Below are 24,209 nucleotides of genomic sequence, written 5' to 3'. Positions count from 1 at the left end.
AACACAAGTAAATGAATCACACAATTGAAATCATAAACCTTAATAGCATTAAACATTGAACCTTGATGATTAAATAATGATAACACACATAATGGTACACACAATTCAATAAATACACATTTGAAAATCATTGATAAGGATATATAATAAATGAATCTATATACAAGTCATGTCCGGGTATTCAATTAAAGGTCTAATCTTATTACAGGTTTGCGCTCCCGTACAGGAAAGCGTCTAGTAGGCGTCTGTCTGTTTACATTTGGCGATTTGTTTACATTTGGAGGCGAAGCCAATGACCCCGCTCTTTCAATGTTTTGGTTTGCGCCAGGTGACCTAGTCAATATCGGAGTTTTCTGCCCGACTGTGCCCGGAAGAGCTCGCATACCTTCGCTACTGTTCCCTGTCAGTGTGTGGTCTGGCGAATTTTGCAATGTTGCCGGTTTTCTGTCTGGAAGCGACGTTGTCAGATCGTTTTTGGGAAATTCTACTACTAAATCTGACTGCTGCCCTAGCTTAGACTGTAAAGCTATCAACTGGTCTATGTGACGCTTCCACTGAACGCCTGATTCTAGTTCAACTAAATAAGTTACAGGACCCAGTTTTTCAATAACTGTAGCCTCTATCCATCTCTCCCTTCCCCTGTAATCTTTAGCTAATACAGGTTGATTAACAAATAATCTACGAGTTGTGACACCACCATAAGCTGAAACTTGTCTGTTTTGATTACTACTAATGACATCCTTCACATTAGGTCTAATTAAGTCTAACCTTGATTTCAGAGATCTGCCTAACATTAACTCTGCTGGTGTTTGATTGGTTGTGGAATGAACTGTATTTCTGTATGTAAACAAAAAATTTGATAATGCTAAGTTCAAATCAGAAGTGTCTTGTAGTGCTATTCTAAGTTTGTGTTTTACTGTTCTTACAGCATTCTCGGCTAAGCCATTAGTCTTTGGGTTGTATGGTGGAGAAAATGTGTGTTTGATTCCATTTTTTTGCAAAAATGTTTGGAATTCTGTACTTGTGAAAGGTGGTCCATTGTCACTGACAATGTGATCTACTAAGCCAAATCTAGCAAACAATTCTCTAAGATGAGATATTGTGTGTTTTGCTTGCGTTGATGGAACGGGTAACACTTCCGGCCACTTTGAATAAGCATCTTTAATTACTAAAAATAACTTTGATTGAAAAGGTCCGAAAAAATCAATATGAATCCGGGACCACGCCTTATCTGGTACATTCCAAGTGTGCAAAATCGACTTGGGCGGAGTTACACGTTCCTTCAAGCATGATGTACAATTACCAGCAATTTGTTCAATATCTAAATCGATATTTGGCCACCAAACATAGGATCTTGCCAACGCCTTCATTCTTACTATCCCTACATGGCCATTGTGTAATTCTTGTAAAATATGTGTTCTAAACTTGCTTGGGATGACGATCCTGTAACCCCACATTAGGAGTCCTTGTTCAAAAGTTAATTGTGACTGTCGCACAAAAAATGGATTTAACATAGGATCCCTCTCATTTACGTCATTTGGCCATCCAAATCTAACATAACCTATCACTCTACTTAGTATAGGATCTAGTGCTGACTCTCGTTTTACTTCCACATAACTTAGAGGAAGTTCACTCTCAATTAAACACTGTAAATAGGTACCTACAATATTTACATTTAAGTCATTGTCATTGATTTCATCGTTCACAGGATTACTTACTGGTAAACGTGATAGACCATCAGCATTTCCGTTACATTCGGATTTAACATAAGAAATGTCGTACTGATAACCTGATAAAAACAATGCGTAGCGTTGGAGCCTACTAGCTGCAAATGCAGGTAAACCTTGTTTAGGTCCAAAAATAGCTACAAGCGGTTTGTGGTCTGTTTTTAACAAAAAATGGTTACCATACAAGTACTGGTTGAATTTTTTAACTCCATACACTATACTAAGAGCTTCTTTGTCAATCTGTGAATACTGCTTTTCAGTATCATTTAACACTCTACTTGTAAATGCAATAGGTCTTTCAGTACCGTCTGTTTGAATTTGACTTAGAACTGCACCTATACCATAGGCACTAGCGTCACATGCTAACGTTAACTTTAACTTAGGGTCAAAATGAGCTAGTACTTGGGCTGATACTAGTTTTTGCTTAACTTCTTCAAAAGCTTTCTTACACGCTAAATTCCATACAAATTCAGTGTCTTTCCTCAATAACATATACATAGGGGTAAGTATGGTTGAGATTCTAGGTATAAAACGAGCGTAGTAGTTAACTAAGCCTAAAAATGCTTTTAATTGGGTGACATCTTTTGGTTCTGGGGCGTTTACAATGGCTTTGACCTTGTCTTGTGAAGTTTCCAACCCTCGTTTGCTTATGACAAACCCTAGATACTCTAAACTTTCACAGAAAAATTTACATTTACTTTTACTGACTGTGAAACCATTGTCTTGTAGTCGTTTACAAACTAACTTTAATTTACTAATATGTTCAGAGTCATTTTGTCCTGTTACAAGAATGTCATCTAGAAATACCGCTACACCTGGTATTCCTTGTAAGGTTTGCTCCATTGTGCGCTGGAAAATACCAGGAGCAGATGATATGCCATAACATAATCTATTGTACTCAAACAAGCCCTTATGGGTACTAATTGTACATAACTTTTTACTTTCATCATCTAGTCTTAGTTGTTGATACGCTTGTGACAAATCTATTTTAGAAAACCTGTCTCCATTTTGCAAACTGGAGAACAATTCTTCAATCTTAGGTAAAGGGTGTCTGTCTATCTCTAAGAAAGGATTTAGCGTTACTTTATAGTCTCCACACAATCTTAACTGACCATTTGTTTTCAAAACTGGTACTACAGGGGTAGCCCATTGGCTTGAATTTACTGGTGAAATAATACTCTCTGCTTCTAAACGTGCTAGTTCTGCTTCTACTTTATTTTTAAGTGTGAAAGGTAAGGTCCTTGGCTTATGATATTTAGGGGTTGCATTAGGTTTTAGTTTAAGTTTGACTGGTTCTCCCTTAAAACAACCTAGCTTGTCTGTGAAAACATCAGGGAATTCCTCATACAAATGTTTAACTAGCTGCTTGCCCTGCTGATGTACTGTGACATTTGTTTGTTTGTTTACATTGGTAACTGCGGTGTCGGCCACCTCAGTCGGCGCGCTAGTGTCGACCATTCTGCTAGCAGAACAGCTGACAGGTGTACCAACTGAGCTGTCATCCACAGCTGATTGAACATTGTTTACTTTACTACTATTTTTGATACTAACAACTAGCTGCAGTGCTTTCATCCAATCCCTACCTAACAATGGGTTTGCACCGTTAGGGACAACATACAGCTCTAATTGTTTACAAATACCTTCATGTTTTACATTTACACATAGTTTACCGATAGGTACGATCTTTTCGTGTGTGTACGAACTAAGAACTAAGCTTGTTGGTAGTAACTTTACGTGTCTTAACTTTACTTTGTAATCTTTTTCAGATATAACTGACACACAAGCTCCGGTATCAATTTCAAATAGGATCTTTTTGCTCTCTACCTCTAATTGCACTCTAATTGGTTCTACTTTTTTCCTAACTTCTACTCCCTGTACCTGAAATAAGTTAGATATGTCATATACCGTGTCTTCGTCTACACTTTGTTCAGGGACATTTTCTGTTACATAATGTTGCCTAGCATTAGCATTACTGTACTTTGAATTAAAATACGACTTATTTCCTCCCCTAGACTGTCCATTAGTCTTAGATACATCATTATACTGTTTACTAAAATGGGGCCTATTTGCACTTCTACTCTTAGATCTACAAGCTTTTTCAAGATGTCCTTTCTTCTTACAGTAATTGCAATTGTACTCACGATACCGACATTGCAGAGTATTGTGATTGTTCTTTCCACAGCAGTTGCACTCCCGGGGCTGTGACGTTGCCGAACCTCTGTTGGCTGCGAATTTTCCCCCGCTTCCGCTTGGTGCTGTCCTTGTCGTCTGGCTGAGGCGCTGAAGTCGTCCTCCTGGATTAAGCGTCATCTGGGCTGCTCCTTTCTCGGCGAACTCCATTGACGTTGCCAGCTGTACTGCCTTGTCGTAGGTCAGGTTATCCTCCCCCAGCAGTCGTCTCTGGATGTGGTGGTTCTTGAGGCCTGATACCAGTCTGTCGCGTAGATGGTCTGGAAGCTTGCCCCCAAACTCACAATGTTGCGATAGCTGCTTAAGTTGTACGATATAATCACTCACTGTTTCGTGTTCTAACTGATGTCTGCGGCTGAATTTAAAACGTTCTGTAATAAACGACGGTTTCGGGTGTAAATGTTTACCGACCGTGTCTACAATTTCCTCGTACGTCTTGGACGAAGGTTTATCAGGTGTGATTAAGTCCTTTAACAATTTATACGTCCTGACTCCCATTACCGTTAGTAGTGTGCTCGCTTTTTTTGTGGCATTAATCCCGTTGCAGTCTACAAAAAGTTCAAATCGCTCTGTATACGATTGCCAAGTTTCTTCGGCGCTGTCAAAAGGACCGATATTACCAATTGTTGCCATGTTTGTTGAAAAATACGTTTCCGCTAACTGTCCGAATTGTTCGAAATAACTTTCAGTCAACGGCATAAGTGCCTTTTTTACACTTATTTAACTGTCCGTAGTCTAATATTACGTCCATAAAACAAAGAATAACGTTATGTTAGGTGTACCTTTCTACACTCACGAAAACGTTTCCGCCAAGAATATGAGTCTGAGTCAATATTCGCGGTTGTTTGACGTTCGTCGACCGTTTCTTCACGTTCACTTGTCACTTTGTTCACTTGCACTGTCACTTTGTTCACTTGCACTGTAACTTTGTTCACTTGCACTGTCACTTTGTTCGCGAATTTAAGTTTTAAAACGCGATAATATTCCGTGTTCCTCGTCGCCAGTTGTACGATACGTCGTCATCGTACTGTACGTTTGGGGTCAGGGATGGGGTGTTGTAATAAATACACTTGTTACATTTTGAATAACACTCAGAGGGCCGCAAAGGGTATATGATGTTGACGGGACTAATACATGGTGTGGACTGACCTGAGGAGAGGGGATTTAGGCTTGTTCGGAAAGGTGGTGTGATGGTGGCGTGATGTGACGTCACGGGAAATAGCCATGAGCTGCTTTATTAGAAATATCGCCTGATTTTGCATATTGCCAACCTAAACAGAAATTGTGGTTACATGATGGTATGAGTGTCAAACTATTGTAACATTATGGTACAAATTATCAGAATATGGTACACTAGGTACGAAATATACTATTAATAGCAAATTCTTTTTACAGTCTGAATGATTTGTTTTAACTTTAAGTAGGCTAATTGTATTTACTTTATCTAAAAACTGCTGTTATATGATGTTTTAAACTTTAAGTAATGTATTTAAAAATAAAATTATGACGCATTCATGTACAATGTATCTGTACATTCTGAATAAAGATTTTATTGATGATTGATTGATTGATTTAAGTTCATTGTTGGTAATGGTGAGTTAACGTTGTTCAAAGGTTTATTGCGGACATAAACGTTGTGTATTGTTCTTTACTATGTGATGGAAAATGTCCGCAATAAACCTCTGAACAACACAATCTTCTAATCTAATCTAAGAACACAATCTTCTACTGAAACCTGGATGTACATTGTATTACAGATGGTTAATTTTACCATTTAAAATCAATTAGGCCTGTCCACTTTTTAATTGCCCTCCTATATATATATTTTTACTAGCTGTACCCGCGGGCTTTGCCCTGTTTTACTTCATAAGTGAGCTCGTTCGCATGGCTCAATCACGTCCTGGTTGAAGTTCGTTCGCTACGCTCACTCACCTTTAGGTTGGAGCTCGTTCGCTGCGCTCACTTGCCTTCAGGTTAGCTCGTTCGCTACGCTAACTCGCCTCCAGGTTGAAGTTCGTTCGCTACGCTCACTCACCTTTCGGTTGCAAATTAGCTGTTGTCATAAATAAAAAAAAAAAATAATAGTGCTGCACCCTGTTGGTAATCCTTGTAAGTTTTTAATGCTTTTGCATATCATAGAACCAACTTTTCCAGCTAGTTGAAACAGCTGACTAAATTATTTAATTCCCTTTTAATATGAATACTCATAAGGTTAACATGGGGAACTATAGAGCCACTGGGGCGGAGCCCGAAAGGATTTTTTAGATAAGAATATGCCTATATGTTAATCGGGAATGTGAGCTATCATCATGCCAAATTTCAGCAAAATCCGTCCAGTGGTTAATGCGTTTACTTGTCACAAACATACATCCATACATCCACATCCAAACTTTCTCATTTATAATATTAGTAGGATTTTTTTTTGTACTGTAGCAAGGTTTTAAATTCACTAATCAAAATGTAAACATTAAATATAAAAGATAAATATCAATTCCCCCTTATATTCAAAAAATTCCAACTCTTGTTTACTTAGTTCCTTTAAGTTATAAATAGCTGAAAATAGCTAAAACAAGCTATAGGAACAGAATCTGATCAGTACTAGTAGTTGTATTATTTGCTGCAGTTCCCATATTCCATTGTCGGTGGATGGTGTGGAAATCATAGTCAATGGCTCAGGTTCTTACATGGAACTTCGGAAAACCAACACGACGGTAGATCTAGTCAAATCTGCCACTTACAAGGTAAATCTGTTAGCCTGATAGCTGCCGTATAATACGAGTCTATAAGAAATGGTTTCTCCATAATTAAAACAAGCGCTGTTATTTCTATGCAAATATAGCAAATTCATCTACATTCTATCTCGCTTGCAGTAAGAGATTCGATAGTTAATAAAATCTTAAAATCAGACAGCAAGCGTACATGTCATCTACAGAGCTACAAATGGTGTAATTCTGTTCCCAAATGATGCCAGTAAGTGGCAAGGAGCCTCGTTGCAGTGTACAAGGGAACTACGGATTCAAACGCAAAAACTGCCCTTACTTTAAAAACAGCCCTTGAAAATTTGCAAAATAACAAAAAGATATTTGAATGTGGCGTAGCCTCTGGATCACACAATAGTAGGTTATATATTACCTTATGTTTTTTAACCCCTTTGATACAAATTTCCAGGTCTTACCATGAGACCCACGGTAATAGCTTATTCCCTATATGGGAAATTCTGTAAAACAATCTAAATCACTTTGCGATACTTGAGGTAACCTAACCTACTACTGAAAAAATGTATAATGTTCTATTATATCAAGGTATAAAAGTGTATAACTTTTAACTATTAAGCTCAAAACTTACTCAAGTCTCAAGAAATATTCACAAAAAAAAACAAAAATCAATATCAAATATCAATGCAATAAATGTCAACTACTTTAATACATTTAGGAATTATTTTAACCTAAATTTATTACAAGCATATAATGTACAGGTATTAATTTGTAGGCTGGTGGCTGCTACTTGTACAATAATTTCCGAGGGTGCGATGGTCAGAGGGTGTTCTTTTACGGCTGCTCGTGCATTGCACTCAACGGAGAAATCATCGCCAGGAGTCAACAATTCAGTCTACAGGAGGTGGTGAGTTAACTGTTCAAGATAATCTTATTAAGTTACTGTTTTCTCACAATTCTGCTATTTACAAGTTAAAAATAAATAATGTGATTTGCAGGAGGTGACAGTTGCGACCATAGATTTGGAAGATATCCGAACCTATCGTAACTTCTGGAGGTCTAGGTGCACTCTTAGCGGCAGTGCTAAGGTAATCTATACTTAATGTATCTTGCATGTTTTCAAGATTCAAGATTTATTGAGCCGTTCAGTTTTGATTTTGGTGTTCATGAAATAGGGCTGCTGATATACAGGGTGTCACAAAAAAGTGTGATGGGCTATACAGGACCTAATTCTACATGCAAAAATAAGTCGAAAATGAAGAATAAAATTTTTTGGATTTCGGCTTAGTTTAGTCGTAATCCGCCATTTTGTTTTTTGGGGAAAATATTTATTATTTCAAAATCCCTTTGAGATATTTTTACGAAACTTGGCAAAATTGTTTACACTATAGTAAGTAACATTTATAAAAAAAATTATTATTTTAACTTTCCAAATTTCAAAATGGCGGCCGTTTGAATTTTTTAATGCCAAATTTCATGAAAACCGGTACCTAAATCAAAATTTTGTAAGAGACAAAAGTTTTAGTATTTATTATGACAAATCCAACAAAACAAAAATGAATAAAATCGGTTCATAAATAAAGAAGCTGTGTTTATTTTAGTAATTTAGACTGAAATTATTAATATTAAAATGTATTAAATGTAATGTAATAATTTATGTAACTTATTAAGTAATTTCAGTATAAATTACTAAAATAAACACAGCTTCTTTATTTATGAACCGATTTTATTCATTTTTAGCGAATTTCCCTATAGGGAAGTAGCTATTACCGTAGGTCTCATGGTAAGACCTAAGCCCGGGTCCGATTTACTTTTTCATTTTGATGTCCCCAGAGGCCAAAAACACCATTCGTTCAAATTTTTATATATCTATATATATATATATCTATATATATATATATATATATATATATACTAGCTGACCCGGCGAACTTCGTATCGCCTAAGCTATAGGTTTCCCCTAAGACAGACCGATGGAAAGAAAGTACCGTTACGTTTAATTTTCAAGATGATCTCGTTCGCATCGCTCAATCACATCCTGGTTGAAGTTCGTTCGCTACGCTCACTCACCTTTGGGTTGGAGCTCGTTCGCTACGCTCACTCACCTTTAGGTTGGAGCTCGTTCGCTGCGCTCACTTGCCTTCAGGTTAGCTCGTTCCCTACGCTCACTCGCCTCCTGGTTGAAGTTCGTTCGCTACGCTCACTCACCTTTTGGTTGCAAATTAGCTGTTGTCATAAATGTAAAAGAAATAATAGTGCTGCACCCTGTTGGTAATCCTTGTAACTTTAATGCTATTGAACATCATAGAACAGAACCAACTTGTTTAATTGAAACAGCTGTTAAGATTAATTAATTCCATATCTCATAAGGTTAACATGGGAAACTCCAGAGCCACTGGGGCGGAGCCCTTTTAAGAATTTCGAAACGGGAAATAGTTTACGTCCGATTCGCATACCTACAGAATTTACACACCAAATTTCATAACGATCGGTGAAGTCGTTCCGGAGGAGTTTGCAGACAAACACTGTGACACGAGAATTTTATATATTAGATACTAGCTGACCCGGCGAACTTCGTATCGCCTAAGTTAAAGGTTTCCCCTAAGACAGACCGATGGAAAGAAAGTACCGTTACGTTTAATTTTCAAGATGATCTCGATCGCATCGCTCAATCACGTCCTGGTTGAAGTTCGTTCGCTACGCTCACTCACCTTTGGGTTGGAGCTCGTTCGCTACGCTCACTCACCTTTAAGTTGGAGCTCGTTCGCTGCGCTCACTTGCCTTCAGGTTAGCTCGTTCGCTACGCTAACTCGCCTCCAGGTTGAAGTTCGTTCGCTACGCTCACTCACCTTTTGGTTGCAAATTAGCTGTTGTCATAAATGTAAAAGAAATAATAGTGCTGCACCCTGTTGGTAATCCTTGTAACTTTAATGCTATTGAACATCATAGAACAGAACCAACTTGTTTAATTGAAACAGCTGTTAAGATTCATTAATTCCATTTCTCATAAGGTTAACATGGGAAAATCCAGAGCCACTGGGGCGGAGCCCTTTTAAGAATTTCGAAACGGGAAATAGTTTACGTCCGATTCGCATACCTACAGAATTTACACACCAAATTTCATAACGATCGGTGAAGTCGTTCCGGAGGAGTTTGCAGACAAACACTGTGACACGAGAATTTTATATATTAGATATATATATATATATATATATATGTGTCCATCCGCACGATAACTTGAGTAATTTTTGTCCGATTTTGATAAAATTTGGTTTGAAGGTGTAAGGCGGGATAAACTTGAATGAGTTCGCGAACCAGCATGATCGGACTATGGGAACGGGGGTTTATGGGGGGTTTTATGGGGTAAAAATAGGTTTTTCCCATTTTTGACCCTAAAAACACAAAATTTCACAATTTCTTTTTAAACCATTTTGTAGAGCTTAAAAAAACAAATAATTTAGTATATTGAAGCGTTATTATGCGCCTAATTGTTACGGAGAAAATTCAAAAAAATTGTAATTTTAAAATTCCCATGTTATTCTTATGGAGAATAAGTCAACTGTTGTAGTTTGCTTGTTTATGAACATATTTTGATTGATTTTGGAAAATACTTTTATTTCTTACTAAACTATTATCATTTTATAAAAAAAATCTTTTTTACCCTCCCTGTTGCAGCAAACCTAAGTACTCGTTAAACTAATTCTATTTAAATAGGAAATAAATGTGCTATTTTTATGAAGGCATTTTAGTGTAAATCCAATCAGATTAATGGAAATTTGCTTAGTCTGCAGGTTTGCTGCGGCGGGGGTATTGTTTTGTTGGATTTGTCATAATAAATACTAAAACTTTTGTCTCTTACAAAATTTTGATTTAGGTACCGGTTTTCATGAAATTTGGCATTAAAAAATTCAAACGGCCGCCATTTTGAAATTTGGAAAGTTAAAATAATATTTTTTTTTATAAATGTTACTTACTATAGTGTAAAAAATTTTGCCAATTTTCGTAAAAATATCTCAAAGGGATTTTGAAATAATAATATTTTCCCCAAAAAACAAAATGGCGGATTACGGCTAAACTAAGCCGAAATCCAAAAAATTTTATTCTTCATTTTTGACTTATTTTTGCATGTAGAATTAGGTCCTGTATAGCCCATCACACTTTTTTGTGACACCCTGTATTAAGTAGTAAATTAAACACTGACTGAACTGAGCACCCTTACATTATTATATCTTTATAGAACGGCAAGTAAATAAAGAGATGTCTTATAACTCTTAAAACATATATTTACGCTTATACTGTTACCCACAAGACGGTAAATATAAAAAAGATGGTAAGTGGTGATCGATGATTGGCCAACATTCGCCTATTGAGTCTGATGATTATTGAAGTGTCCAATCAAAATCTATCACCACTTACCATCTTTTTTGTACATTTACCGTCTTGTGAGTAACAGAGTATAAGCGTAAATATATGTTTGAAGTGTTATAAGACGTCTCTTTATTTACTTTCCGTAAATTTAATAACACGTACAATGCTGATCAAAAAGTTATTTTTATAGAAGTAACATGTTTCGGACATGAGTCCATTTTCAAACTTCATTAATAGTGAATAGTTTACATTAGTTGTTATGTGTAGTAATATGGTTTTTAAAAAAAAATTAAAAAGAGACAGCATTTGGAACATTTTATTAGCTATTAATTATCTAATTTTGAAATTTCTTCTAAAATAGGGTTTCTTAAAGGAGTTAGGCTTTTTAAAATATGTTTTGGTTTGTTCATGTCTTCTTTATATATGATGTAGTCTTCAGTTGAATCCATTCGTTTTCCTTTAAATTTTGAGAATTTTTGTAATATTTTTCAAATTAGTTTAATTGTGGTCGGTTGATAAAATAAAATTTGGAGTCATGTCCAAAACATGATACTTCTCTAAAAATATAATATTGCCAGGGTGCTCAGTTGTGTAATTCACTACTTTAGTATCTTACTTGATATGTATATGTATAAGTTACAAGTAAAAGGCAATTACTTCAAATCGGTAAAGAAATTTAGTGTTTCCAAAACAATCCCCAAACACTCTACAATGAACCACAATCCATGGTTTATTTACATTTGTTTGTGTTACACATAAAAAGTGTAAGAAAACAAATTACCCATTCACTGATCAGTATTAACTCAAGAAAGACAAAACTTGAAGCCTAGGGCCCAATTCACACAGAACGGACGTCAGGCGAAGACGTGGCACGGACGTGGCAAAGACGTGGCGTGTACAATGCACACGGAAGGGGGGGGCGAAGGGACGGTACAGTGACAAGAAAACATGTATGTAGACTAGACGCTTTGGTTTTTAGCGAATTTCCCTATAGGTAAGGTTTGTTTCTCTCATTTCTGACCCTCAAAACGCAAAATTTCCTACATTCTTTCCAGACCTTTTCAAGATCTTAAAAAAACAATTAATTCAGTACCGGTATGTCAAAGTGTTTTTGTACAGTTTTTTTTTTAGTTATGGAGACAATTTAAAAATTTTAATTTTAAAATTCCCTTGTTATTCTTATAGAGAATATTGTGAAATTTTGAAGTACCGGTATGCTTGTTTATGGGTATATTTTGATCAAACTTGAGGAATTTATTTATAAGCAAATACCCCCACCGCAGCAAAACTGCCATCTAAGCAAATTTCCATTTGCCTGAATTGATTTTCAATTAAATTAAACTAGTGGAACCCCGTCAAAATCGACGGTTAATCTTGAGGTTTTATGTAAATTCAGCTAACTGCGTTGGATAGAGTGAAGTCATTAAAATCTTAGTTATATGAAGGGAGGATAAGCAATAATAAGTATGACGATTGTGTTCCCTAAAAAACGTGATTGATGAATTCGTTTAACACAATATTTCCTACCTTTCTTTTTATCGGCTTTAGGTTGCCCAAAAGGTTTTTTAGGAGTCTTATAATTGTTTGTTCATGAGTTTGTTTCATACCAAAGCCACTTTCACTATATGGCAGAATGAGTTCATATAATAAGTCTATCATGTTACGGAAAGAGTCAATATTTATTACTAACCACTAATTCCATCTGCTTTAGGAAAATCATTCAGATTGTATCCGGATTTATAAGTAAATCTTCATCTTTTTTTTATAAAAATATCTGATTCTCCAGAAAGCAGTAACATTCTTACTTCGATCTCAGCAATTTTAAATCCTTCTCTTGCCACATCGACCCATGTATTTAATCATCCTGTTCTTACTTGATAATTCATTAACTTATGGGGTAGTTTTGCCTTGGCCATATAGATCACATAAAGCTGTGCATGTATTTCGTGGATTGGAATGAACCATAATTGTAGGAAATATTATCACAAATCTTGAACATTCGCGGAACCAAATCCATAACCTAGTCCAGCATTGGTAACAAATTATGCAAATGCGATGAGATGTGATGACACTGTTGTGTTTCCGAATGTTTTGTATGTAGTGAGGTTTAGATGCGTTGTTCAACCTAGCTACATGTGTACATCAAAGTAAAAACTGTGTACACATTTTTTTTTAAATACCTGAATTGACATTAGTATTTACTTTACCAAAACCATAGACTCCGTAGTTAGTCTATTCCAAAACTTGAACACAGCTCTCATCCTCAACGTACTCATCTATGACACAATATTCAACCCGATTATCAAAAACTGTTAAACCAATAAATGAATCTCAGGTGTTCTTTCTTGAATTTAAAAATAAATGGTGATTGAAAATAGGAAAAAAAGGCAAGTGCCAACCATACAATATGTATAAGCTAACCCGATAAGGAATAGTTATATGTTCCTTTGAAATTGATAAGTCACACTTATTTCATAATTTAAAATTTTCTAAGAGCAATAAAGCATAGATTTTTGAACAAAACATTTCAAACGTATCATAAATTCATCATTTTGTTGAAACTATAAAAAACTTGCCATGCAGTGGAGAATCCATTTAAAATCATAAATAATAATGTAAACATTTAATTTTGACAGTTTCAGTAGACCTTTGAATACAATTTTAATATTAACAGCTGGTTCATTAAAAGTAGTGTAAAATTATCCATATGGTCGAAATGTAAACAAAATTGCAGAGTGAACTTTAAAGGTCTCTGGGGCAGAGCCCCAAGGAAATTTACATCGTTTCTCTTTTGAGGGCTCACCTACAGACCAATACCTTTCTTTAGACACCCCTACCAAGTTTCTACGCCCAGCCGTTCTCTCAAATTAGCTGTGACAAAAACCTCGTTTTCCTCCATAAGAATAACATGGGATGGGAATTTAAAGGCCACTGGGGCAGAGCCCCGAGGGAATTCTCCATGTTTCTCTTTTGATGGCTCATCTACAGACCAGGACCTTTCTTTAGACACCTCTACCGAGTTTCTACGCCCAGCCGTTCTCTCAAAATAGCTGTCACAAAGAAAAACAGTTTCAAATTAATATATAGATTTCAATTGTAAGACTGTGGTCGTACAAACAAGGGAATTGTTTAACTTCCTCACAAAATATGATATTGAATTCAATGTCGTCTAGCATAGGGAAAAGAACAATAAACAACTCACAATTACTCTAAACACAAAACAACAAACAAGGTTGGTAAGTACAATATTTGCAGTCCGAACAACGGGCGCGCTACGGGCATGTCACTTCCGATACGCCACGAGGGACAGCGAAGCGACGTGGGGGTGGTGTGATGGCGGCTGCACGCGCCACATCACTTGTGTGTGCATTGACCAATTTGTTTACATTGAGAGGCGAGGAAGAGACATATGTCCTTGCCTCGTCTGTGCCACGTCCCCGCCCGACGTCCATTCTGTGTGAATTGGGCCTAGCATGGATGTTTTTCCTACCCTATTTCAAAGACATATGATTTTGTTGAAATGTGGTAAAATCGTGTAAACCTATATTTATTTTAACGAATCTGAAAAACAAAGCAGATTCAGTTTCTCAAAAACAAGTTTAATATTTTTTTTTATTTGTTAACCAGTAAAAAAACTAACCTGTTTCAATAAACAGACATGTATATCTATTGGTACCTGGAACAGGCAATTGGAGGTGAGATTTTCTACTACAGTTAAGTTTATTCTGTTTCAATTCAGTTTGCATGATTATTTACTAAAACATGTTCAATAAATGAGGTTGACTGTCAACACAGGCTTATCCACGGATTGTTGTGGACTTCTCGTTATCTTCCACGGGCCCAGCCAGTGCTACAAGTATGACAAGTCAGCCAATAGTCTGGCAATACCACAGTCCAGAGGAGGAAATAGCTCTGGCACCAGCGTGTTGGCTATGGGACTATCTCAGGTACGTTAATGAACCCTGTATTAATAATCATAAAATAGTGTAATTTATTTACAAGGTATGACTATGCTAAAAGGTAGAGAGTTGTTTCTGTTTTTCTTTATAATAAATGCATTCTGAATGAATGAATGATATTTTATTGGTGTATAAATTTCATCACAATCGGGGAATCTCCAGAGCCACTGGGGCGGAGCCCGAGAAAGATACTTGAGATAAGAGTATGTCTATATGTTAATAGGGAACGTAGGCTATCATCACACCAAATTTAAGCTCAATCCGACCAGTAGTTAATGTGTGATTGAACTTCAAACAAACAAAAACACAAACTTTCACATTTATAATATTAGTATGAACTATGAAGTATGATAAAGCCATTTGATTTGCACGATGTGTTGTAGGAGGTCTGGCCAGGGAGGCTACTTTCTGCCGCTGAGTGGAGGAGTGGACTCCTCGGCTGTGGGGTGTGTCGTACACTCTATGTGTAGGATGGTGGTTACAGCTTGTGCGGCCGGAGGTGAGGATTGAGACTCAATCCCATCATTGTCTGTAATTTTGCCTCATTTCTCTAATTACGAGTCTAATAGTGTCGTTAATCATGCTTTGCAATGTCTGATGGTAAAAATTAGTCTTTGATCGCTATTATTAAGTAGAGTCGATCAAAACCCAAAATATGTGATTTATAATTAATTAATTTTAAAATCTTTGGTCACGATTTATTAAGACTTTCTATGATAGGGTATTTTTGGGTCGCCTGCCATATATTCTTGAAGTCTGCCGATAGTGTTGACGTTTTTGAATCGGTTCCAAAATTCTCCAAAACTCTCCCTAAAGATAGATAAGTTAAAATAAACTTAGCCACAATTTAGTTGTGTTTTCATGCAAAGTAGGATTTGAGCAATCAGCTGTTTTGCAAATTAATTCCATTTAACAAAATGCCATTTTGTGGGCAAATGTGATTTTATCAATCTAATTTTAGAAATTTTTATATTATGTGAAAAGAAAACACCAATGTCATGTTTTGTGTCTGTGTTTTAGCCCCTAGACTCTTTATAACGTAAGCTAGCTGAACTACATTCCATTAAAACTCCTATTTAGCCACTTGGATTTCCTTTGAAATAAAACTTAATAAAAGGTTTACACAGGAAAGGATCCAACTAGGGAAGAAATTAATGGAGTAAAAAAACATGGCTATAATCTCAGGTAATGACTAGTTCTCCTAGCTTGGTGGAAGCTCAATGGAGATCTTAATTCACGGACAGCTCTTGTAGGGGAAGAGTAAGTCTACTTCTGATGGTATTCTGTTCCAGAAGCCCAAGTGTTGGCAGACGTTCGTAAGATGGTGTGTGATGCTGACTACATTCCTCGTGATGCCAGAGAGTTGTGTGGCCGTTTGCTGTTCACCTGCTACATGGCGACACAGAACTCTTCCTCGGAGACCAAACACAGAGCGAAAACCCTGGCTAACCAGCTTGGCAGGTGATGAAACAATAAGTATTGTCCCTCAACATCATTGTAATTATTGTAATTGTAAATTCATTAAAAAACCGGCACAAGCAAGTAACAAATTGTAAACATTTGTCAAGTTGAAACTATGCTTCAACAGTTGTTTGAACAATTTTCATTCATAGCTGATTATAAATCAAACTTTCAGATATTTTAGTAAATATTTTATATACAAATTTAACTCATTTAGGGTAAATTCAATACAAAAATAAACAAAACCAAAACTGCACACCTGATTGTGGTTGTGGTTAAGAATTCAGCCTAGTCTGTGAAACATAAATTCAACACTATCCATTAGTGACCCCAAAATTTAGTAGAGGTGTGCGGATATCCGAAAAATCAGGTCAGATTCGGTTCGGTTCGGATATCCTCGGAGATATGTTCGGACGACCTTGAAGCTATATACAGGGTGTCTAGTAGTCGGGAAAATCGGGAAAGTCGGGAATTAGTATTGCATTTCAAAATGGTCTTGAAAAGTCGGGATTTAGACAATCCCGACATAATTATTAATTATTATTATTATTATTTCCCGATTTTGTATTATAATTATGTGTCAAATTTACACATAATTATAATACAAGGAATAAATATAATTTCAGATTACCACATCACAAATTGACGACTTTTAGGAACAGCCCTCAATATATGGGACTTAGATTGTACAATGAATTACCCCTGTATCTTAAAAATTTAAATGCTACTCAATTCAAAGATAAAATAAAAGATAAAATAATTGAGAAAGCCTACTATTCACTTGACGAATTTTTGGAGAACCCTATAATGTAGATAAAAATTCTCTGATATCCTACATGAGTTTATTTTAATTATTTTAACTATTAATTTTACTATATAATACATCACTATGACGAAACACCTGTTCTTATGTATGAAATGTACTTTATAAAGAACGTATTGTGTAAATAAAATATGTCTTATGTCTTATGTCTTTAGTCTTTTCAAAGTCAGGAATTTTCATGATTTTGCCGCGCTCGTCGTCTTGCGTTTACGTAACCGCAAAAGCCAATGATGATGTCTACACGGCCTCGGGAAATGTTCACGATTTTGCCGCGATAGTGGACGACGACGATGACGTTTCCGAAACCACGAGAGACGACGATGACGTTTCTGTGACAGCGGGAGACTACGATGACGTTTCCGTGACCGCGGGAGACGACGATGACGTTTCCGTGACCGCGGGAACCGACAATGATGCCTACACGGCCGCGGGAGACGACAATGATGCCTACACGGCCGCGGGAAATGTTCATGATTTTGCTGTGATCGCGGACAACGACGATAACGTTTCCGTGACCGCAGGAGATGACGGTGATGTCTATACAGCCGCGGGAAATGTTCATGATTTTGCCGCAATCGCGGACGACGACGATGGCGTTTCCGTGACCGCGGGAGATGACGATGACGTTTCCGTGACCGCGGGAGACGACGATGATGTCTACACGGCCGCGGGAAATGTTCATGATTTGCCGTGATCGTGGACGATGACGATAACGTTTCCGTGACCGCGGGAGATGACGATGTTGTCTAAACAGCCGCGGAAAATGTTCATGATTTTGCTGCGATCGCGGACGACGACGATGACGTTTCCGTGACCGCGGGAGACGACGATGATATCTGCTCGACCGCGGGAAATGTTCATGATTTTGTCACGATCGCGGACGATGACGATAACGTTTCCGTGACCGCGGGAGATGACGATGACGTTTCCGTGACCGCGGGAGACGACGATGATGTCTACACGTCCGCGGGAAATGTTCATGATTTTGCCGCGATCGCGGACGACGACGTTGACGTTTCCGTGACCGCGGGAGATGACGATGATGTTTCCGTGACCGCGGGAGACGACGATGATATCTGCTCGGCCGTGGGAAATGTTCATGATTTTGCCGCGATCGCGGACGATGACGATGACGTTTCTGAGACCGCGGGAGACGACGATAATGTCATTGATGTCTACAAGGCCGCGGGAAACGTTCATGATTTTGCCGTGATCGCGGACGACGACGATCACGTTTCTGTAACCGCTGCAGTCAATGATGATGTCTAAACGTACGGTACGTGGAAGATTTCATGATAAAAAAACCAAATTTGCTAGTTAGAATTTTTTATTGCTGCATTATTTCTTTACTTGAAAACACCTCATTATCATAATACTACTTTATGACAAAGACAGGGGTTGGTGTAGTATTATTCAGAAAATTTGGTTAAGCTATAAAAATTGGTATCGGTATCAAGAATCAAGAATCGATACATTTTGGCATCAACACCCACTAATTGTTGAAAAAACTAGTCTTGAAAAATCTGGAATTAGTCTTGAAAAGTCTGGAATTAGTCTTGAATTTTATAATGGAAATAAACTAGACACCCTGTATATATAGACTTGCACTACTTCCCTAAATCTAAAGGACTGGCGAGTGGTATTCCAATCACAGGACATGATACGTTGTTTTTCGGGTATTCATTGGTCATCCCGGTTTGGCTTTGGATTGTCTAATTGTGTAGAAACTTTGAATAATCAAAAATAAAATTAGAACTAACCACGATTATTTAGCATTGATTGTGTATATTAAATTATAGGGACCAGGGGAAAAATATAAATTTTGGCATGATTTGAATTTCAACATCAAAATACAATATTGCACAATCATGATATTTTAGGTCATTGACCTTTATTATGCATCCGGTATTGCTGTTTCAGAAGAGAAGCACGTGGTTAAAAAGAATTATTTTATAAACCTATAGAACAAAATCATAAAATCTTACATAAAGATAATAACAATAACAGCAATTGTAAAAAGGGTATAAAGATAACGTCATTATACTTTCTCTTTGTTCTTTTATTTCTTGGGTTTCCCTTCATCACGCATTCAACAAGTTGCCTAGTTGCCATGGTTACTAATCACCCATGTCGTTATCAGATTTTGTGACATAGCGCACAGCAGGGGGTAAAACTTGACGAAAATCAAATTACCAATGTACTTTATTGGTACTGTATTAATAAATTGGCCGATTTTTGTCAAATTTTACACCTAATTTATTGAAATTTCAAGGTGAATATCAATAAAACAATTATTACCAAATATTTTTATTCATTTAAAAGATTGATTTGTGGTATCTGGGTGCAGCCAAGCGGCACTAATGAGGGTTGAATCGCCTTGGGGGGTGGACAATAGACGGCTTATCAGACCCGACCCTCCCCAGTGGTCTGGAGAGAGCTTGTAAAAAAACTATTGCACAAGCGTGACTTGACATTGGGCTGCTTCAACTTTAATTTTTTCAAATGAACTGTGATGTTTAAAATCAAAAACAATAATTTGGGACCATACTGCATAACAATACAATAGACTGCAATAATTGTTGAATATACGATCCATTTTTAACAAACTAAGATTATACTATTCAAATACAATTTTAAATTATCTTGGTATTTACTTGGGGTAATTAAGTAATGTAGGCTAGTGTAATTCTCGGTTCATCAAGGTTCTACTGAATTATGTTTGGCAGTGAATAAGCGTAGAACGAAATTTATAAATTCAGGGATACACACCTTTTACAGAGTTATAAAGCCTAACTAATTGCCCTAATTAACTTGCCCCAACATCAAATCTAGAGCCCAGCTTAGTGCATTAGTGATGTTTTCTAAACTTGGCAAACCCGCAGAATGCCACTTAAGGCCAATAATCCGTTCCAAAAACGTAAGGAAATACAATGTGAAAATAAACTTGAGATAGAATTCCTTGTCTTGTGAGAACCAGGAAACAACATAACCTCAAGTAAACAAGCCCAAACGTTTTGACATCAGTTCTGCTGAGCTAAAGTGTTGTGTGAAGATTTCGGCTTCTAGTGTACTTAATTCAAGCAACCAACTTTTGAAAATAGATGTTGTGAATTGTAATTTTCAAGAGAGAAAAAACTGTGGACGTGGCTAATGGGGGGCCACCAGTTGACCGACAAGATACTTGGTCGTTTTGCCACTAGACCGTCTTTTTTAATTAAATAGATAAATACTGAAAACCAGTACGTCGACAAGTTATTTCATCGTCAGTCCAGTTGACCGGCCTGTAAAACTAAATTATTATATACGAGAAACCAACTTGTCGTCAATCGACCCGGCCGACATACCACTTGCTCGTCTTTTAGGTGGGGATGTGTTGAGCAGCAGTGCCAGCGGCGCGCGCAGCTGTGGAGGGCGCTGTAGGCGTACCAACTTCTGTATCTAGTAGCGGCGGTTTTTATTCCGACGATTTCCAGCTATCACAATGCAGCGGACTAGTGAGGTTTTTTATTACGTGTAATTGTTTGTTTCTCAATCGATATTTGTTTATATACAGTACAGTGAATATAAATATGCCTATATTAATTTACTTCAATTAAATCATTAAATACACGTTTTTTAGCTACTACATTTAAATTATTGAACATGGTGTCTACTCTCCGGGAAATTCGGGAAAACCGGGAAAACTCCGGGAATTTGATCTTACCTTGAAATGTCCTGGAAAACTCCAGGAATCCACCCAAACCTCCGGGAATCCACAGCCCGGTCATCGGAATCGTCGGCTAACCAAACACTACCGCTTTTGTTGCCGAAATCGCGGGAGACGATTATCGGTGTCGCCGAAACCGCGAGATATTCTCACGGGTATTGCCGCGATCGTGGGAGACGATTATCGGTGTTGCCGAAACCGCTGGATATGCTCACGGGTATTGCCGCGATCGCGGGAGACGATCATCGGTGTCGCCGAAACCGCAAGATATTCTCACGGGTATTGCCGCGATCGTGGGAGACGATTTTCGGTGTCGCCGAAACCGTAAGATATGGTCACGGGTATTGCCGCGATCGCGGAAGACGATTAACGGTGTCGCCGAAACCGCGAGATATTCTCACGGGTATTGCCGCGATTGTGTGAGACGATTATCGGTGTTGCCGAAACCGCGAGATATTCTCACGGGTATTGCCGCGATCGTGGGAGACGATTATCGGTGTTGCCGAAACCGCTGGATATGCTCACGGGTATTGCCGCGATCGCGGGAGACGATCATCGGTGTTGCCGAAACCGCTGGATATGCTCACGGGTATTGCCGCGATTGTGTGAGACGATCATCGGTGTTGCCGAAACCGCTGGATATGCTCACGGGTATTGCCGCGATCGCGGGAGACGATCATCGGTGTTGCCGAAACCGCTGGATATGCTCACGGGTATTGCCGCGATTGTGTGAGACGATCATCGGTGTTGCCGAAACCGCAAGATATTCTCACGGGTATTGCCGCGATCGTGGGAGACGATTTTCGGTGTCGCCGAAACCGCAAGATATGGTCACGGGTATTGCCGCGATCGCGGAAGACGATTATCGGTGTCGCCGAAACCGCGAGATATTCTCACGGGTATTGCCGCGATCGTGTGAGACGATAATCGGTGTTGCCGAAACCGCGAGATATTCTCACGGGTATTGCCGCGATCGTGGAAGACGATTATCGGTGTTGCCGAAACCGCTGGATATGCTCACGGGTATTGCCGCGATCGCTGGAGACGATCATCGGTGTCGCCGAAACTGCAAGATATGGTCACGGGTATTGCCGCGATCGTGGGAGACGATTTTCGGTGTCGCCGAAACCGCAAGATATGGTCACGGGTATTGCCGCGATCGCGGAAGACGATTATCGGTGTCGCCGAAACCGCGAGATATTCTAACGGGTATTGCCGCGATCGTGGGAGACGATTATCGGTGTTGCCGAAACCGCTGGATATGCTCACGGGTATTGCCGCGATCGCGGGAGACGATCATTGGTGTCGCCGAAACCGCAAGATATGGTCACGGGTATTGCCGCGATCGTGGGAGACGATTATCGGTGTCGCCGAAACCGCAAGATATTCTCACGGGTTTTGCCGCGATCGCGGGAGACGATTATCGGTGTCACGGAAACCGCGAGATATGGTCACGGGTATTGCCGCGATCGCGGGAGACGATTATCGGTGTCGCCGAAACCGCAGGATATGCTCACGGGTATTGCCGTGATCGCGGGAGACAATTATCGGTGTTGCCCAAACCGCAGGATATGCTCACGGGTATTGCCGCGATCGCGGGAGACGATTATCGGTGTTGCCGAAACCGTAGGATATGCTTACGGGTATTGCCGCGATCGTGGGAGACGATTATCGGTGTTGCCGAAACCGTAGGATATGCTTACGGGTATTGCCGCGATCGCGGGAGACGATTATCGGTGTCGCTGAAATCATAGAATATGCGAACCTGTTTTGCCGCGATCGGTTGCCTGTGTTGACGAAACTGCAAGATATGCTCACCGGCATTCCCACGATTGCAGGAGATGATAGCTGGTGTCGCCTTACCTACTAGTTATACTGTTTTATTTTGTTGTATAAAATATTTTTCTTTGGAAAAGTTTTGTTTTAAATTAAAATAATCATTAATAGTAATAATAAATTATTATTAGCGGGTTGCGATTAGTTGAACGGGTTCCGATGGTAGTTCTTAAAATTTAGGAATTTGTCTTGAATTCTCCTGGAAAACTCCTTGAATTTTTCAAACCAGGTTTAGTAGACACCATGTTGAAGAATTACATGAAATCTATTTGTAAAAACTGACTTTGAACATTTCATTACAGCTAAGAAAGTGGTGGCAATAGGATAGTTAAATTAGAATTCTCCGCTAAACATTTCATAGGCAGCTAACATTTCCGATTAACATATAGGCATATTCTTTTCTCAAAAATCCTTTCGGGCTTCGCCCCAGTGGCTCTGTAGTTCCCCATGTTAACCTTATGAGTATTCATTTTTAAAGGGAATTAAAGAATTTAGTCAGCTGTTGGTTCTTAAAAACTTGGTTCTATGATATGCAAAAGCAATAAAAAGTTATAAGATTTACCAACATCGATACGGGCTATGCCTCATAGATCTATAAATCATTTCTTTTAGTTTAATCATTGGATATAGCATATGGACAAACACGATCCGGGTAACATTAATTGCGAAGCATTTGTTTTAGCTTGAAACTGTCAGATATTTTATATGTCAGACATTATCAGATATTGTGTATTTGCGAAGGTTTATAAATAATAGTTTTGCCAGCATATATGAAAATATGCAAACGAACTGCTGTACTTAATATAAGAAGGTTTCAACTGACTACTAAAAGATCCCTGGGCGTAGAACGGGCACACAGCTAGTATATATACATCTATATAAATAAAATTACAGTTATGTCTGTACATTGCTTAGCATCATGCAGTTTTTGGTTATTTTTACGCTTCATAGTCTAAGTAGCCGAAACAAGTTTTATCTCAATTTCTGTCGGTCTGTCTGTCTGTTTGTCTGTCTGTCTGTCCATTCTGTTATTCTGTCTGTGACGCCAAAATGTCATTTTACGCTGCTTACTCCTAGAAAACTAGAGTACCGTTCAAATCATTTTCTGTATTTACTGGATTAGTGAGAGTGTCTTTGGCTATAAGAACATGGCTTCGCTTCTTTGAAGACAAAATAACGAACTATCAAAAACACAATTTTGTTCGATTTTTGTCAAATTTTCTTTCAATGTTTACTATTACATTTTATGAAATAACGATCAGCTGTTTGGATTAGTTCCCACTTCTAGCTGTCACTGATATGTTTACATTAAATACTGTTTACAAATACAGTACCGCAACCATTTCCGATCAAGTTTAAGCACATCCAAACTAAGTAAGTGAGATTAAAAACGTTGTGCCTTACTTAATCGGTTTAATTAATCGC

The 24,209-nt window shown here is 38.1% G+C and overlaps 1 protein-coding gene across 2 annotated transcripts in view; it reads left to right on the top strand.

Annotated features, from left to right (window-relative positions):
* The window catches only part of LOC128988814 (glutamine-dependent NAD(+) synthetase), a 108,315-nt gene that overhangs the window by 27,923 nt on the left and 56,183 nt on the right, over positions 1 to 24,209 (top strand). For both annotated transcript variants that reach the window (XM_054410478.1, XM_054410477.1), the window contains 6 exons: positions 6,541 to 6,658; positions 7,407 to 7,538; positions 7,630 to 7,719; positions 14,795 to 14,946; positions 15,342 to 15,457; positions 16,251 to 16,419. In XM_054410478.1, the coding sequence (XP_054266453.1) occupies positions 6,541 to 6,658; positions 7,407 to 7,538; positions 7,630 to 7,719; positions 14,795 to 14,946; positions 15,342 to 15,457; positions 16,251 to 16,419 (777 nt within the window). The remainder of the gene's footprint in view (positions 1 to 6,540; positions 6,659 to 7,406; positions 7,539 to 7,629; positions 7,720 to 14,794; positions 14,947 to 15,341; positions 15,458 to 16,250; positions 16,420 to 24,209) is intronic.

The sequence above is a fragment of the Macrosteles quadrilineatus genome, unplaced genomic scaffold (genome assembly GCF_028750875.1).
Source record: "Macrosteles quadrilineatus isolate MER2022 unplaced genomic scaffold, UCM_ALF_1.0 Scaffold_3__2_contigs__length_128488019, whole genome shotgun sequence".
In the NCBI taxonomy this organism is placed as follows: Eukaryota; Metazoa; Arthropoda; class Insecta; order Hemiptera; family Cicadellidae; genus Macrosteles; species Macrosteles quadrilineatus.
The sequence above is the reverse complement of the archived record's forward strand: the minus strand, read 5'-3'. Positions and strand labels throughout refer to the sequence as shown.